The 17284-nt window shown below is 36.6% G+C and overlaps 1 protein-coding gene across 4 annotated transcripts in view; it reads left to right on the top strand.

Moving 5' to 3' along the window:
• gabrg2 (gamma-aminobutyric acid type A receptor subunit gamma2) overlaps window positions 1-17284 on the top strand; it is a 44507-nt gene that overhangs the window by 12363 nt on the left and 14860 nt on the right. For all 4 annotated transcript variants that reach the window (XM_028031740.1, XM_028031739.1, XM_028031738.1 and 1 more), the window contains exons 3-6: window positions 1493-1560; window positions 2677-2897; window positions 5784-5866; window positions 7360-7497. In XM_028031740.1, the coding sequence (XP_027887541.1) occupies window positions 1493-1560; window positions 2677-2897; window positions 5784-5866; window positions 7360-7497 (510 nt within the window). The remainder of the gene's footprint in view (window positions 1-1492; window positions 1561-2676; window positions 2898-5783; window positions 5867-7359; window positions 7498-17284) is intronic.

The raw sequence follows: 17284 nt of genomic DNA, 5'->3' as shown, positions 1-17284 counted from the left end.
TCTGAGATATTCACTGAGCACATTGTCTGTTGAGGCTTTGTCCCTGATGTATTTATGGATCTTAGTTGTTTCGTCCTGGATTGTGGTTCTCACACTCACTAGTCCACTGCCTCCTTCCTTGCGGCTCGTGTACAGTCTCAGGGTGCTGGATTTGGGATGGAACCCTCCCAAATCGGGTTCCATTCGGAACCCGAATGGAACCCATTCGGACTAGAGAAGTGTGGTCGGCTGATCACAAAGAGGGGGAAGGTCATCCGCACAGAAGGGGTCTCACTCCCAGAAGGAACAATAGCAGACATAGAGGACAGTTACAAGTACCTAGGTATACCACAGGCAAATGGCAACCTCGATGAGGTCACAAGGAAAGGAGCCACAGCTAAATACCTCCAACGAATAAGGCAAGTCCTGAGAAGCCAGCTCAATGGCAAGAACAAAATCCGTGCGATGAACAGCTATGCCCTGCCAGTAATCATATATATATATATATATATATATATATATATATATATATATATATATACACACATACAGTATGTACAGTATATATGTATGTACGTATGTATGTGTGTATGTACAAACGAACGAACGAACGAAACTGGTGATTGTGGGCACCAGTGGGCAGCTGGCAGCCACTGTCTTTACTGTCATCTTCAAAACATGCTATGATCTTTTTCTCTCAGTTGCTACAACTTACACATTCCCACATGGGAAATAATTAGCCAACTCTACTGGTGTCTGAGCCAGCAACTATACTAACGAGCCATATTTAGTCAGAGAAATTTTACCTCTATTCCATGGAGTGCTGTAAATTAAGAATAGTTGCTGACTGTGTTTCTCTTTTGAAGTCCATTGTGATTTAATGTCTCTGGAGAATGCTGTTTGGATGAAACCTGAAGTTATTTGGACAGAAATCAAATCTGATCAAAACTAATTCTCAATTCATGATGTAAATTCATAGCAGTATTTAAAAGAATGTTATTTTAGAAAATAAACTGATCCTCTTGGCTGATAAAAGTCTTCAAGCTCAGGTCAGTCATCCAGAATCTTGTCCTTTCAGTCATGATCCATATACTATGGCCAGCAGCCTCTGACCCAGGCTAATTCAAAGGCTTTGGAAATCCTGGTGGAGAGGTGGAATATTTAAAATGTAGATGTTAGGAAGGACACAAATTACTAATGTTACAAGTCAATAGAGCCTGTACGTTCTTAAATTTCTCTTTAAAAGAAACAAAATCTGCATATAAAACTATCTGTCTGGCCAGATTTAGGCAGATTTAAAGTGGTGGGCACTGCCCATCCTTCCTTGGTGGTACTACTGTATATAAAGAGCATATATATATATATATAAAGAATAAATATATATCTCATATGATTTGAAATGCTTATGACATATCACTGATGGAATAACTGTTGCACATGCGTTCAAGGTACTTGTGTAACTTTTTTAATGGCAGCCAAATCCTGAACTCTAGTTTTCTATTCTCCTCTGCAGTCAAGCCAACAGTGATCCACACTGACATGTTTGTCAACAGCATCGGCCCAGTCAATGCCATCAATATGGTAAGTGGGAAAGGAATAGTATCCAAATTGGTCACCATCAGATGAAAAGTGTCCCAGAACCTTTATTTATCATTCATAAAGAAGCCTGTCATAGGTGTTGTGTTAGCGCAGGTGTAAAGCATGCGACTGTTGTTCTGCCAGTTCATCCTTAACAAGATCTAGCTCTAAAATATTTTCTTTTGGGTCAAAATTAATTGATTTCTGTCCGTAGTTTATGATGTTGATGGTGTTTCATTTAACTCAGTGTTAGCTTCAAGACCCACCCATACATTGACATGATCAGTTAGAAAATCAGTGTTTGATTTTGCATTTGGGAGTCACAATACAAGCACATTGAATGCATGGTGTGTGTGTGTGTGTGTGTGAGAGAGAGAAGAGAACACTATACTCACATGAAAGGTTGACTGATGGCTTAACATTCACATGTAATGCATGCTATTGGGAAAGTACGTTCCCACAATGACATGACAAATGCGGCATGTCATTTTTTCTGAAGAGGAGAGAAGATGGATGGTGTGGGCGTATGTATCTGTAGCGGTCAATTTTGATTTATTAATTTTGATCTACGGATCAAAGGGAGGAGGGACTGGCTGAACTATTGAAGAGAAAGAGGTTTGAAGAGTATCAGGAATTCAGATTGTATGGCTGTGGGAGTTTGGCAGAGCTTTACTGCTCTTGGATATTTCCAACAGTTTAAACAAAAAAAAGAAAACTACATTATTATCCTTAAAACATTATTCAGACTTTCTGTCATTACTGTTTTCAGCTGTCTGTCTGTGCTTTGTGAAAGAAAAGAAGAATTTTGTCTGGTTAGTATTTTCAAGTAACTGTTAGAACCTTTTAGCATGGACTTTGACTTTATTTTTTAGAAATCTTTGTTAGAAAGTCCAATGTCCTCTTACACACAAATCTCTTTTTTTCCACTCCTTTTCTACTTCCCTCTGAACCTCTGGGCTCATCTAGTCTCTTTTTTTGTTTATTGTTTCTTTTTACTTACTCCAGCACTCTTGCTGTCTGAATGTGGATGGCCCGGAGAACGTGCGCAGATACATAAAATAGCTTGTAGCAAATGTAATTGATGAATGGAGCTTAAACGTATTTTTTTGTTTATGTCAGGAATACACCATCGACATATTTTTTGCTCAGACCTGGTACGACAGGAGGCTAAAGTTCAACAGCACGATGAAGGTTCTTCGTCTCAACAGCAACATGGTTGGGAAGATCTGGATCCCAGACACTTTCTTTCGGAATTCAAAGAAAGCTGATGCCCACTGGATCACCACACCCAATCGTATGCTCAGGATCTGGAATGACGGAAGAATACTCTACACACTCAGGCAAGGCAACCGTGTTGACACGTAAAACTTTTATAGATTCATCACAGACTAACAATTTATCCCAATAAAGATTGGAAGAGTTGAAAGTGAATAACTTTCAACTCATCTAATTGCAACTAATGTTTCAGAAAACACCCATCAGTATTTCTTATGTTTTCTTTTACTTTTATTATTTATAAATCCTAATTGTATGACAAGAAAATACACAATCAATTAAACATCCTAGGAAAGAGTGTCATTTTGTTTCTTCAATAATTTCAAAACCAATTCTACACAAGCACACTGCTATTGTCTGCTTGTAATGTAGTTTGTTGTAAATCATGTGACACCAGGGGCTGAAATAATTTCTCTGTGACTGCAAAGGTCTGTTGTTCAAACAGTTCTGCAAGATTGGTTCCCAACTTTAAGTCCTTAGTCTGTGTAAATCAACAATGATGCCAGAGCCTATTAAAGTCCAGAAGAGCTTTTGCTCATACGAATTAGAGATTGTTGTAGTTATAATCTGCTCAGCAGGACTCCTGTCAGTTTTTCTTAATAAACTGGTCACACATAGCAGCCTCAATTATTTTCCTGTGAATTTTTTGCTATGGCTGCATTCACAATGTCCACTCATTAATGAATTATATAGTCACAAGTTTAGATTTATGATGCATTGTATGAATGGAGCAGTGCAGTTTGTAATCCATCAAAACAGTAACATATATTTAGAAAACTTAAAGTTAAAAGAGCAAATGCTAAAGACACATTTTGTGCCTTGTATTTCAAGTAGAGGAATAAGTTGAAATGCAAATACACATATAAATATATATGCATATATTGCCAGCATAATTGTGAAAAAACAAATATATTTAAAAGAAAAAAAAAACAATGAAACATTGTACTAGAATATTTGGGTGCAATTCTCCAGATAAAAACAATGCCTCACTCAAAAAAGGTAAATTAATTACTTATTTGAGAAATGAGAAAATTTTACACTTGGTTCCACTATTTACAAGTTATTGCAGGGATGTAATTGTCCACATCTCAATACCTGTGATAAAATAATTCAGATCAATTCAGTTGTAGTTTGTTTATTTATATACATATTTTATGTGGCAATACACATAAAATATTGTTTCGAGACCAAAAAAGCCTTCCAAAATTATAAACATTTATGATCACATTCATTCCAATTTGATCACTTTTTCAAAGCAGTGCAAACATGTTCAGTATGTTTCATTTGGTGAAAGGTTGTCAAAGGAAGTTGAGTCAATTTACTTTACAAAAAAGTAGCTATGGTGATATTGGATAGTTGATTATTAGTAATTAATTTTACAGTAAGTCCTCATAGTGAGCATATATTTAGCTTTAGTTGAGAAGAGAACTCTCATTTTTAAAGGAAAAAACCTGCAGCAGAACCTGGTTCAGTGTGAGTTGCCATCTGCAGTGCCATCTGCTAACCAAAAATTAAAAAGTTAATGGCAGCAGTAGCTCTTTCAGTGACTTCATCCAGGAGAGGAACATATCTAATTACATAAGGTCTGAGCCAGATCTATGCTATGAAAAACAGAGTACATAACAGAGTTAGTCACAGCAATAGTTCCCTCAATTGCTGTGTCTTGGAGAGAGACTGCTAAACGAGAGACAGAGCCAAGTGTATCGTCTACAAAACAATAACATGAAGTTATTGGCAACAATAACCCTGCCAATGCCCCCCTCCAGGAAGGTATCACCACTAAACAAAGCACCAGGCCAGGGGTAACTTATTTGAAGAGAGAAAAGTAAGCAGCTGGATACAGCAGTGCTTCTGTTTGTTTATTTGTGTCACATATTGTGTTTCAGATCTCTAAATAATCAACTTTAGCTATAAGAGGAAAAAAACTATTCAAACCATCCCACCTCTATGGCAAAATATAATTTACTCCCTTTTTAAATTCCATCCATCCATCCATTTTCTGTACACCCTTCTCTCTCAGTGGGGTTGGGAGGGGTGCTGCTGTCTATCTCCAGCTAACGTTCTGGGCGAGAGTCGGGGTCACCCTGGACAGTTCACCAGTCTGTCGCAGGGCAACACAGAGACAAACAGGACACACAACCATGTACACACACACTCACACCTAAGGAGAATTTAGAGAGACCAATTAACCTGACAGTCATGTTTTTGGACTGTGGGAGGAAGCCAGAGTGCCCAGAGAGAACCCACGCATGCACAGGGACAACATGCAAACTCCATGCAGAAAGACCCCGGGCTGGGAATCGAACCCAGGGCCTTCTTGCTGCAAGGCAACAGCATATTAATTTATTTTAGTTATCAGTATATCCAAGTATATTTGAGAATATTATGTTTCAAAGTAAAAAAAATAAATGAATTTGTATCATACATTAATAGAGTGACAGATATTACCTTGTTATATTGTCACTTTTGCAGACACTTGCACAAAAATGCTTTACCTGTGATAAAAGAGAGAAAGCAAAGTCTTCTGGGCTCAATCAAGCTATGATGGATGTTCTTCTGAGCAGAACACTAGTCCTCCACCTCATTAATTTGTTAGGGAACTCAGAACTTAAGCACTGGTTAATTAGGATGGCTGCTGTGATTCCAAGCACAATGATACATGACAATAGCAAATGCATGGATGGGTGAAGCAATTTAAGGTCATTCTCCCATTAAGCAGAAGTTTAATGACTTTGCTGTTAAATTTCCTCAAGGATGAAAGAAAAGAGAAAAATGTTTTCTGTCTAATTTAATTTAGCAAAATCCTACTTTCTAATACGTAGCATCATTAGGAAAAAGGGCATTTTGTTGTTAAATTAATTGACTATGTGTTTATTAAGTATTTAAACATTAAGTTCAGTCTTTCTAGTATATTTTTAGGAATGGTGAATGCAAATGTTTTGTTTCTGCAGGTTAACCATTGATGCTGAGTGCCAGCTTAAGTTAAATAACTTCCCAATGGATGAGCACTCCTGTCCCCTGGAGTTTTCAAGCTGTAAGTTTGCTAATACACTGATACTTTACAGCTTCCTTTACTTTCCTGTTTTCTTATGTGCATAGTCATAGACTGTAGTGAAATATTTCCTTGCAAATTAGCACAATATTTGTTCAAATTCTTAAAATGGTCAGAATAATGTTTTTCTTATCATCTACCAACATCACTGTTGATTGGCTTTTATGCACTTGTGAATATTTCTTGAGACTTTGTTAACCTTGGAATCTTGTCAAAAAGTAACAAGAGCTCAAAATACTTAACATCCCATTGTATTCAGGGTACTGAGAGTGCTGAGAGTAATGAGAGTGCTAAACCTTTACTGTGAGATACTATGGGATTTTCTCCAGGAAGAATCCTGATTGAATATCTCTATCTTTAAGAATAGAGGTGAAGAAAGAGAAGCTGAAGAGGTTAGCAAGGCTAAAACTGCAGCATGTGAATTCATTTAAATTTAATGAGAGCTATGGATTTTTTCCATTGCTTTGAAAGTTGTTTGACATACACCACAGATGCTCGGTCTCAGATGTTGCAAGCAGAGAAGCGTGCTTGTTTTCACGGGGAAAATTTCCGCATCACATGTCAAAAAGCAGCAAAGCTTAGTCATTACATGCTTTTTTGCAATGGTTAAGACTAGTCAAATATTATCAGGCTATTTGGCAGAAATTTTGTTTCAAATGAAAAGAAAATACATTTCAGTATATTCACCTGTAGTGAATTGAAATGAAGTTAAACTACTGTCATTGAGCCTTTGTTTCCTCCTTGTTTCAACTTCCCAGAAGGAGACTGAACGTATAATATCTCCCAAATGCATTAGAAGCAAAACAGCAGACTGCTTTCTTGGTCTGCGATGATGTGTTACCTTGAAGACCAACATTATTGGATGTCTGAGAGCACTTAGGCTTGCTCTAAAGGAGTTCACCTGCATAATTCAAACCACAGCTCATCTCTAGACTTTGACCGTCTGCAGAGATGTTACACTGATCCGCTGGAGAACATTGAGAAAAGCTAAAGCTTTTTTTGGTCAGTTTGTTTTTCCAAACCACACAGAAATTCGATACTCACAAGACTTGATTATGATAATCCAATTGCTCAGTTAAGTGAATCTGTTTTAGACAAGTAAGATTACTATTTTCATTAGAGCGTCTGCAGAGTGTGCAGTGTAGAATGAAATTACTGAAAGCCCACTCACCCATGGCCTGAGATCAATGATGCAATTTTTACTTCTAAGTCAGCTCAGTATTTTCAAGGAAAATACACTTTTTCCTCAGAAATGGAGCAAATGTCTTCTCAACATGAAGTACATCCCTCAGTTAGACAATCATTGTCTCAGGTTGAAATGAGTAAAATTAAACTGATCAAACTGAATAGTGATGCAATTTTTTTTTTCTTATCTGGAAAAAGTAGATAAACTGTTGATAGTTAGCTTTGGAAAAACAATGCTCTGTGTAAGTTTAAAAAGCTCCCTGACTGTGCAAATGTCCTGTCCTCTTCAGATGGCTACCCCAAGGAGGAAATTACATACAGGTGGAAAAGGAGCTCCGTGGAGGTTGGGGACATTCGCTCATGGAGGCTTTACCAATTCTCCTTCGTTGGCCTGAGAAACACCACTGAAACCGTCAGGACAGTTTCAGGTATATAACCCAACTCTTGATAAAAGAGCATCTGCGTACTTTATTACAAAAGAACAAGATTGATACATATGCTCTTTCGTAGCATCAGATTGGTTAGTGAATTTCAAAAGTGTTCATACCCCCCTGGCAGCAGGGGGATCAATGCTCTCCCAGCTCTGCCTGTCAGTGAAGGTAGCAGTAGGTTTACAGTCGTGCCTGAAAAAGAGACATTTGTTGCCACTTTTACGTCCAACTGTCTTGTTTTTCCTGCCACATTTCTTTCTACAGTCAGTTGACCTTATCCCATTGTCTGTTTAAACAGTAGAATGGATGCAGCTATGAATTAAAATGAAAAAAAAATCATATTGTGGAGCAGAGTCACTGTGTAACTGGAGTGGGTTTTGTAATCAATGACTGAAGTAGATAATATCATCAGATGTGAAGGATGTAGGCTGACGTCCCTAGACAAAGAATGGGAAAAAACTAGGCTAGCATGATTATTGCAATATGTTGATATTTACCAACTTGAGATGTTGCAAAGTAATGTACTGGATAATGATTTTGCATCCTTCACTGATTTTTGTGGTGTGCTCATTTTTAAAAAGATTATTAACAGGGTACAGTGTTCTGCTTTTATTAGCAATGACATTTTGCTTAAAAAGAAAGTTTGTATAGTTTGAAGCATTGAACGTTCCTGCAGAGTGGAGTTTCTTCTACGTCCCTCCCTGAGATGAATGACACAAACAAGGAGATGATTTAATGGGGTTTGATTGTTGGGAATTTTTGCAAAACATTTTTAATAACATTGTTACATTTTTAAGACTGTTTTCATTGTAATCAGTATTTAAAAATTCAGTGCAGGTTTGTGCTTGTTTTAATTTAGTGTGGGAAAGTTAGGTCTGGCACAATAACACATTTTTCGGGATGATAAAACATCCCAAATATTATTGTGATTAATATTGTTATTTTGAGAACATTTTCAGGTCATGACATTCATGTATAATAATGCAAGTTTGCCGTCTCAAAGACTAATGAACTTTAATTTTGTACAGAATACTCCCCTCTGGAACTGGAAGGCATCTTAAATGTCTCACATAAAACACAACTAAAAACCACACACAACTGAAACCATAAATAAAATGGATTATGAATTACTTGTAAAAACAAAATGACCCTTCAAAAACTATCACAAGAATTGAAATCATCGAGCTCATTTTTAATTTATCATGCCATTTATTGATTTATTGCTTATTGTGACAGAAATGCATCAAAAAAGTTTTTTGTTTTTAAATCCACAGTATGCTTTTTTTTCTAAATCTAATTCACCATTATAAATATTTTAGCTTTTTGATTGATGATCCCACATAGATTCCATAGAAAAAGTGAAAAAAACAACATTTGTTTAGGTCTTAACTTATTTCTTCATCATTGAACCACATTTTCTTTGAGTGCTTAAAATGTCTAAAGTGCATTTAGACATTTTAAGCGCTGGCAACGGGAATTAGACATGGCAACAAATATTTGAAAACTAAGACAGATAACAGGCCGACTGTATTGCTTGGTGGTGTCATTGATTGGAAATACACTACATTTTAAAAACAGTTCCCCCTGTACCACTAAATGGTACAACAGAAACTAAAAAACACAAATCACTGTCATTACAGTGTTACCTTAAGGCACACAGGCAAAAACAAAAATGTCACTGTGAATTTTGTCTGGCTTCACATACGCTGTGTGCAAGTAAGTGGTTAAAAATTACAATGTCCTGCACTTTTTCTGTTTCACAGTTCTCTAGCATGTTTCATGTGGGATCATTAAAGAGGAATCTACAAGTGATAAGCATGTGTTGAGAAATTGCAGTCCTCAGTTTCTCTCCTTTTGATCTGGTTTGTTATTTTCACAAACTGCCATCTGCTCTCTTGTCGGAGCAGAGAACCTTGACTGTGGCTGAGAGACCTCTTGTCTCATTTTCTAGTCAGTTTGGGAACTGACCTGCTTCAAGATTTGTGAACACAACATCTGTCTCAAACAGCAGTCAGCATTATAATTATTGTGTCATCAGAAATAACCAACACGTAATGGAGTGCAACGTCAGGAGCTGGATTGTTATTTAAAATGTGACAAACACATAATAAATTATTCTGATTTTTATTATTATTATTATTATTTAAATTGCTAGTACTAATGATGATTTTATTACTTTTTAAATATCTTTGCTGTACACACATATTTAGTTTCAGAATTATATATTTTCAATGGCCACTCTAGATTTGTCTAGTCTTTTGGAAAAATATCACTAAAACTATGTATTTATTTATTTACCATGTTTAATAAAAAACCCAGTAAAATAATTTTGACAGAACAACAGCATTTTTTAGGCAATAGGACTTGATTTGGAGAAATAATTTAAGGCTTGCTATTTATAGTGCTCTCTTTGGTTTTCTGTAAATTCTTGGTCAAATTTGGTTTTGTTCTCCTAAATTAAATTAAGCTGGAATTCCTAATTACAAGCCTAGCGAACAAATATTATATTCTTTAAAAAAGCACAAATGGCCATCAAAATCCTTTTGTCTCCACTTGTATTCAATTTTTACAACAAAATCTCTCCTACTCGTATTTCTACAATATAAAATTTTGAGTATAATAGATGTGCAAAAAAGAATGGAATGTTGAAAAGGATAAAGGTAAAAAATGACTTGCAGGAAAATGGCATCTGTTAATTTAGTTAAAAAGCTGCTAAAAGTGCTGTGTTTGTTTTTGTTACTTTTTCAGACTAAAAGGACTCAGAAACCAAATTCACCTTTTACAGGCTGGAAACCAATTCTTTTATCTACCAAAGTTGCCTAGTTGTGTGAAACCATCATTATGCAGATGGAGAATCTTTTCTGGGCCCTACAATTCCCCCTGAGGATGCATAGATGAAACAAAGGCGTGATTTATCATATTGTTAGGATAATCCTTTAAGCTCCTGCCATGTGCATTTATATAAATACGTTATAAGCATGGGTGTGCATGGTTGTGTTTTTGACTTTTCATGCAGAGCAGACAGTCAAAGTGCCTCCAGATTTGCCCCATCAACAAATCATGTGGAGACTGAGAAGCTCCTTAATCGCAAGAAGGCCACTGATGTGTCCCTGGGCTTTCTGCTCTCAAACTGAATCATACAGGCGGCTGCACACAGACAACAGGGCTGCGTGGCATGGCTTTTGAAAGGTCACTCTAAGAATAGCTTCCGATAAGTAAACGAGCCTCATATCCAATGAAAAGCACATGTTGAAATGTGCAGGCAAGCAAATGGACATTAAAACATGCAATAATTCATGGATGAAGGCACAGACCAAAGCCCTCTTGCTGTTGAAAATACTCACAGACATAATCCTACAACTTATTGATGCACATGAGGTACATCTGCTCTCTGTTAAAAGGACAGGAAAAGCAGCAAATCTACTTGCTGATATCTAAGCCCTTCTGTGGTTCCTTATCAAACCATAATATCAAAAGGACATGAGAGAAAATCATTTTCCTCCTGCCCGTCTTCATGATGTTCTACTTACTCATTTTTACAACGAATGTGGAAGAAGCCCATTCACAGCACTTTTGGGGGTGATGTAAATGCATCATTCAGGAGAACTGTTCAAATCCTTTCATGATTAAACTAAGTGATGCAAAAGTTGGTCATCCTGGTGCAGTTTTTTTTAAACTCACTTTCATTCATCTAAAGCTAGCTTCTTGCATGTTTTAATGTACATATAATATTTATAATAAAAATTATAACGATTATAAATAAGTGGTCACCAATTATAGTAGATTTACAGCGTTGGCAAAGCAAAATGAACATTTTGTCTTTCTGGCAAAAGTACCAGTAAGACAAAATTATCATAAATGTTTTTTTGGCATGTATGAAGGAAACTTAGATGGAAAAAATGAGGCATTATTGTCTTAACATTACTGTGTGAAGGATATTTTAAAATGCTTCAGTAACTGTATGATAATAACTATGCTATGACACAAGTTCAATAACAGAAATCCAATGAAAATTAATGGGAGAATGTGATTACATTTCTCAAAGTAAATGATGCCGTTGAGACAGGAGTATTTATCGCTGTTTGCCTGCTTTAATCATGAAAAGATGAAGCGAGAGAAAAAGCAATAAACTGAAATGACAATGGCCTTTTATTGTTACTGAGACATTGAATCCCTTATCAAATAACCAGTACAAATTCCAGCACACTGTCTGAAATCATTTCAATACAAAACCCTCAGAGCAATTCAGAAAAATTTACAAAGGAGAATATTTGATCAAACAACTTGTAGAAATAAACGTAATTAGTGTATGTTTACAATATGAATGATGGCTGAACTTTTTACATTTCTGTCACGTTTATGACGACGAGTTACATCAGTGCTTCTTGATTATTTATCCACAACAGACAGAAAGTCTCACTGTTTCTGCCTTGTCTTGTTAAAGTGAAGTTAATATCTGCCTGCTAAATTGATTCTACAGATGAATGTTTATGTAATTGAGCAACTTACAATACATCTCTGCAGTATTAGTTCTTCCTTTCTCTTTCCTTTTCCTGAAATGATACACAGTGGATTCCTCAAATTATTCATGGTGATTTCTTGAATATGAAAATAGTAATTTTGCTACATTAAAAGAAGGTCTGATACTGTGGACTTTATTGTAGAGGTTTAGCTTTCTAAAGGTTAAGAGGCACAGAAACAATCCATAAGCTGTATTACAGCTGTTTTGCTGTAATGCATATTTTTTTCTAATATCTCCATGCCTTTATCCTCTCTTTCCATCTCTGTGAGTTCCCTTTTTGCTTCTGGGTGATTTGTGATGGACAGGAGTGGTCTGAAAACAATCTGACTCAGCACAAATCTCCCCCTTGTCTTATAAAATACCAATTTATACTCTTCCCTGTCTCTTTTTTAGTACACATGCATTCCCAAAAAATCCCGGTACACTTACAGGATTCATATTCTCATTCCTTTTTTTATCCCAAACTAGTAAATATACAAAGGGTTTTGCTCTGTGAAACCACCCCTCCCATGCTCCCCCTGTTCAGGATTTTATTTTCAGCCTAGTATATTCCTGTCCTACTTTTTACACTCCCTCCCCCATCCACAGCTTCTCTATCTCTCTTTGTTTTGCTCTCTTTTTCCTGTCCTTTTTTGCTGCAGCCTAATATGCCAGTAATTAACACCTGAAACCAGGGAAGACGTCCTAGATGAAGAGAGTGCTTTGGATAAACAAAGCACTTGTTTTCCATCTCATCAGCTACTCTCTGCATATAAATTAGGACTTTTGGGTGCAAAATACAAGAAATTTATTTTGAAAAATGCTGCATGTTAGACGTTGGAAACGCAACAAAATCAGTAGAATATGGTTTGTCAGATGTAACCAAAAATTCTTCTTTGATGACAATAAATCTTGGTTCATCACAAATGATTTTGCAACATATACATTGAAGTGATAACTAGGACAACTGAATGCATGGAAAACAACATAAAAGTCATACAATTTGCATCATTGGGAAAAATCAGCAAAGTGTGAAGTAGTAACACTGCCATAGTTATTGTTTTCTAACTGAAATGCTGTAAAGTAAGACAGGAAATCATGCAAACGGACAGGAGGTTAATGAATTAAAGAATTTAAAAACACATGGAAAAAAATCTTTCTGCATAAACTGCAGAAAGGTCAGCTCTGGGTGCCAAGAGTTAGCCTCTGATTTCATCACCCTGAAGGTACAAGACATAAGGTGGTTACACATACAGCACAAACTCTTTTCTGATGAAATGTCTTACATTTTATATCATGTTTTTAAGCTTCATAGGCCTTTTATTCTTTTCCTGCCACTGTGACTTTCTAAATGTAAAATCCACTCTTTACATTACGTTAAGTCATTTTGAGCATGCAGCTTTTGCACTGTTTTAGTTCAGTTAGGACTACTGAAATTATTTGTATTTGCTTAAAGTAATACAATATTTTGTAGGTCTTTCTTCAAATTCAGATGTTTACATTCATGTCCTAGTATCAAGTAGAAAAGTCAAATTAATTGTGTAACTTGTGTAAAATGTTTTTGGATGGAAGTCAGAGGGGCTTCAAATTAGCAATAATTTATCTGTGCATATATTTAATAGAGGTGCTAATAGTGATGCCCACTGAGAGATGAAGTGAATGGTGAGATCATATCAGACAGAAAGAGAACAATGTGCTCATAAATTATCCCATTTTCAAACTAGTTGGGGTTGATTTCATAACCGGTAACTTTTTTTTCCAATTTCATCCCATAAATCCTTTTTGTTTATTTATGATTTAAAATTCATGCATCCATTTCAAAACTTCTACATTGGCAGATGTAAGTGCTGTCAGTGTCCCCCTCCTGCCGAACAGTGAGGATTATAATCCTGTCACCTGACCAAAGGATTAGAACAGAATAAAAATGAGACAATGTATCAAACATTAGAAGAAAACAATGTAGTTTAATTTTAAGACCAAACGTTTATGTAATAGGTGTGAATCACATGTCTTCTTGTGTGTGAATAAAAAAATTGGGAACTGGAACAAAAATAAACTAAGACTGAGAGGTGTTTTCCTTAACATTATTTTGCCTTGAAATCTGGGGGGCAGAAATTAATTTGAATGCTTAATGTGGGCATAAATGTAATTATCTCATTTTTTAGACAAAGTATATGGGGGCAGATGTCTTAGAAATGTGTTAATTGAATAATATTGAGTGATAATAACTAGCAACATGCATCCCCTAAGACAAAAAACAAAAAATAGGATCATCATGCTAAAAATCGTAATACCTTTAATATTGCCTCTGTCATTTCTCTTTTTATATTTAAACAAATCCTTCTTGTGTAACTAACAGAAAAACCTTGGCAGACTCACATTTGGGTCAGAAAATCTGCTCTAAGCAGTAGCTTGGATAGCTTTTTACTGTCATAAAACCTATTAACAGCCTTGCTCTTCATAATTTCAGCACCGTCATCGGGTATGAAAGCAGGATAATCATCTGTCCCCTTCATGGTAAACATGGCACTCACTACTAAGCAGTCAAAGTCTATATACTCTTTTTTGCCATTCAATCATGTGGCTGTGTTGCTGCAGTTGCTCACAGTGACAATGCTATTCTTCTTTTTTTTCTGTGACTTTATCTTGCTCACCACTGTGCGGTAGGAATAGCTGCCAGCAGCCCTGTGGAGGGACAATACAAAGCTTCAGTGACTGGTTAATCACTCACATGAAGCCCGTGGCCATGTCGCGAAAAGTGGTGACTTGCATTCTGTGTATGCATTGTTGATCCTGGCAACCAGTCATTAGCAAATCTCCCTTTATTTGTAACCAACACAAATATGTACGCATGCACACACATATACGTGCAATAACAGGCACTGTCACCTCTCATATACACGACCCCGGACAGGAGAGGGGCTCAGTGAGACAGCCTGTCAGCTGCTCTGCAATGTGTCTTACTTGTCTCCCTTCAATGGATGCCCAGCATGTGCCTCAGGTCTCGCCTGCCCATGCATATCCACAGCAGTTTCCAGACTTGCTGCCAGCCCAATGATACTTTAGTCTGAGAGGTATTTTTGCCCCGTCAACTCTATTAAAATTATATTTTCTCTGTAGCTCTCTGCATTTTCACATTCAAACAAATAAAGATTTACATATAGTCACATTCAATAAATTAAAATATGCAATTCAGTAAGGCTCGTTTGCCAGATTAAAAGTACCTTGTGAAAATACCTTATTTCCTGGACTATAGAGTGCACCTCACTATAAGCCGTACATACAAATTATTTAAAAAAAACAACAACCTGGAAACGTACACATATAAGCCGCGCCGGGCTATAAGCCGCTGGTATCTCCGCCGCTCTTGGTTTTCACAAGGACGCAGTAGAGGGCTGGTTCCTTAATACATCTGCTGGATTTATTAAAGACGCAGCCCTCCGTCTCTAATGCCGAACCATGGATTTGGTCACGCCGAGTTTACGTGCAGTGGCTCCATTTCCCTCCTGTACTACCAGATTGATAGTCTTCAATTTAAAAGTGGCAGCTTTTCTTCGTGTGGTTCCCATGATGAGGGGTATGAGTTTGAAGAAATTTCCCCGTCATGCCTGCTGCTAGCGTGTGCTTGTACTAAATGAAAATTAGCGCTTTCTTCTTTGATTTCCAATTTTGACTTCCAATGATTCACTTCCTGCTAAAGAGCCCCCTGGTGGTTGAAGAAAAATCCACAGAAAAGCCACACCGGGCTGTAAGCCACAATGTTCAAAGCGAGGGAAAAAAGTAGCGGCTTATAGTCTGAAAAATATGGTAATAACCTTTAAGCAGGTATTTTGAAAATATTGAAACATTTTGTAAAAGTGAAACATTTCTTGCCTGTTGTCGCAGGAAGTGAAACTCATATATAAGGTAGATATTTATCAAGCCTTTTCTTGTAATTTTGATCGTTATGGCTTACAAAATGATCAAAATTATGAAAGCTCCAAATGCACTGTCTCAGAAAATTTGAATACTGTGAAAGCCTAATCAGCTAATTAACTCAAAACACCTGAAAAGGTTTCCTGAGCTTTTAAACGGCTTCTCACTCTGGGTCAGCAGGTTACACAATCATTGAGAAGACTGCTGACTTGACAGATGTCCAGAAGACAGTCAATGACAGCCTTCACAAGGAGGGTAAGCTACAAAAGGTCATTGCTGAAGGAGCTGGTTGTTCATAGAGTTCTGAATCCAAGCTTATTAACAGAAAATTGAGTGGAAGGAAGGAGTGTGGTAGGAAAAGTTGCACCAGCAACTGGGAGGACTGCTGTCTTGAGGAGATTGTCAAACAAATCCAATCTAGAGATGAATACTAGACATGGACTAGACCAGACAGCCACTGCTGAACCAAAGAGAACATCAGATGTGTCTCACCTGGGCACAGGAGAAAAGGAACTGGACTGGAATACTGAGGACCCCTTGGTTCAGAGCTTTTCAAAAACTATAATTCTTGTGAAATATATTGCTGCGGTATCGAGTATTGAGTGTTTTTCTTAGTATCAATGTGAAGTTGGAAGTTTTACCTAAACATGCTATCTACATAGCATGAAAGCACATTCAGTGGTTGAATTTAGTCCATTTCATGATGGGTCAGGTCTGTTTTGGCAGCAAAAGGTGACTAACACACTATGAGGCAAGTAGTCACAAAGTTTTGGCTGATTGGTGACGACAAGGCAGGTGTTAAAATAGTTTTATTCTTTTTAGTCCTTCCTTTTTGTCTCTGTTTTGTGTGTGTGTATTGTCTTTACCCAAATTCAACAGAGAAGCAACACTCTTTTCTGATTAATGATCATGTCTGCCAAGCTTTTATTGCTTTCTGTATATTACATCAACTCACAGCAAATTACTTTGACAGAGAAAATTTGTCATCTTAATAAAAAAAATTACTTCAGAGCATGCTGTTTTACAAAGAATGATTGGAGTTTTTGTCTGAATGGTTGTTCTTAACACAGCATTTTAATTCACAACTTCCAAAGGAAAATTGTGGAAACTACATCGTAATTTAATCATAGAAGAAGATTGCTTCCCTTCCTGGAGATTTGTGGTTTGTTACTAAACAAAATATATCAGAATTTACATTGAATGATTTGCACTTCTGCGTTTATGGGAATGGCAGTCAGAAGGTAACATTATTTATGACTTTTCTATTTTTATTTTATGGTGGAACAAATGGCTGCACAGTTATGCCTCGAGCATTCAAACAAAAACAAACAAGAAAAGCAAACTTCAAGACAAAATATAAAATAATGA

The sequence above is a fragment of the Xiphophorus couchianus genome, chromosome 11 (assembly GCF_001444195.1).
Source record: "Xiphophorus couchianus chromosome 11, X_couchianus-1.0, whole genome shotgun sequence".
NCBI lineage: Eukaryota > Metazoa > Chordata > Actinopteri > Cyprinodontiformes > Poeciliidae > Xiphophorus > Xiphophorus couchianus.
Note: the sequence above shows the minus strand (reverse complement) of the source record. Positions and strands in the feature narration are given on the sequence as shown.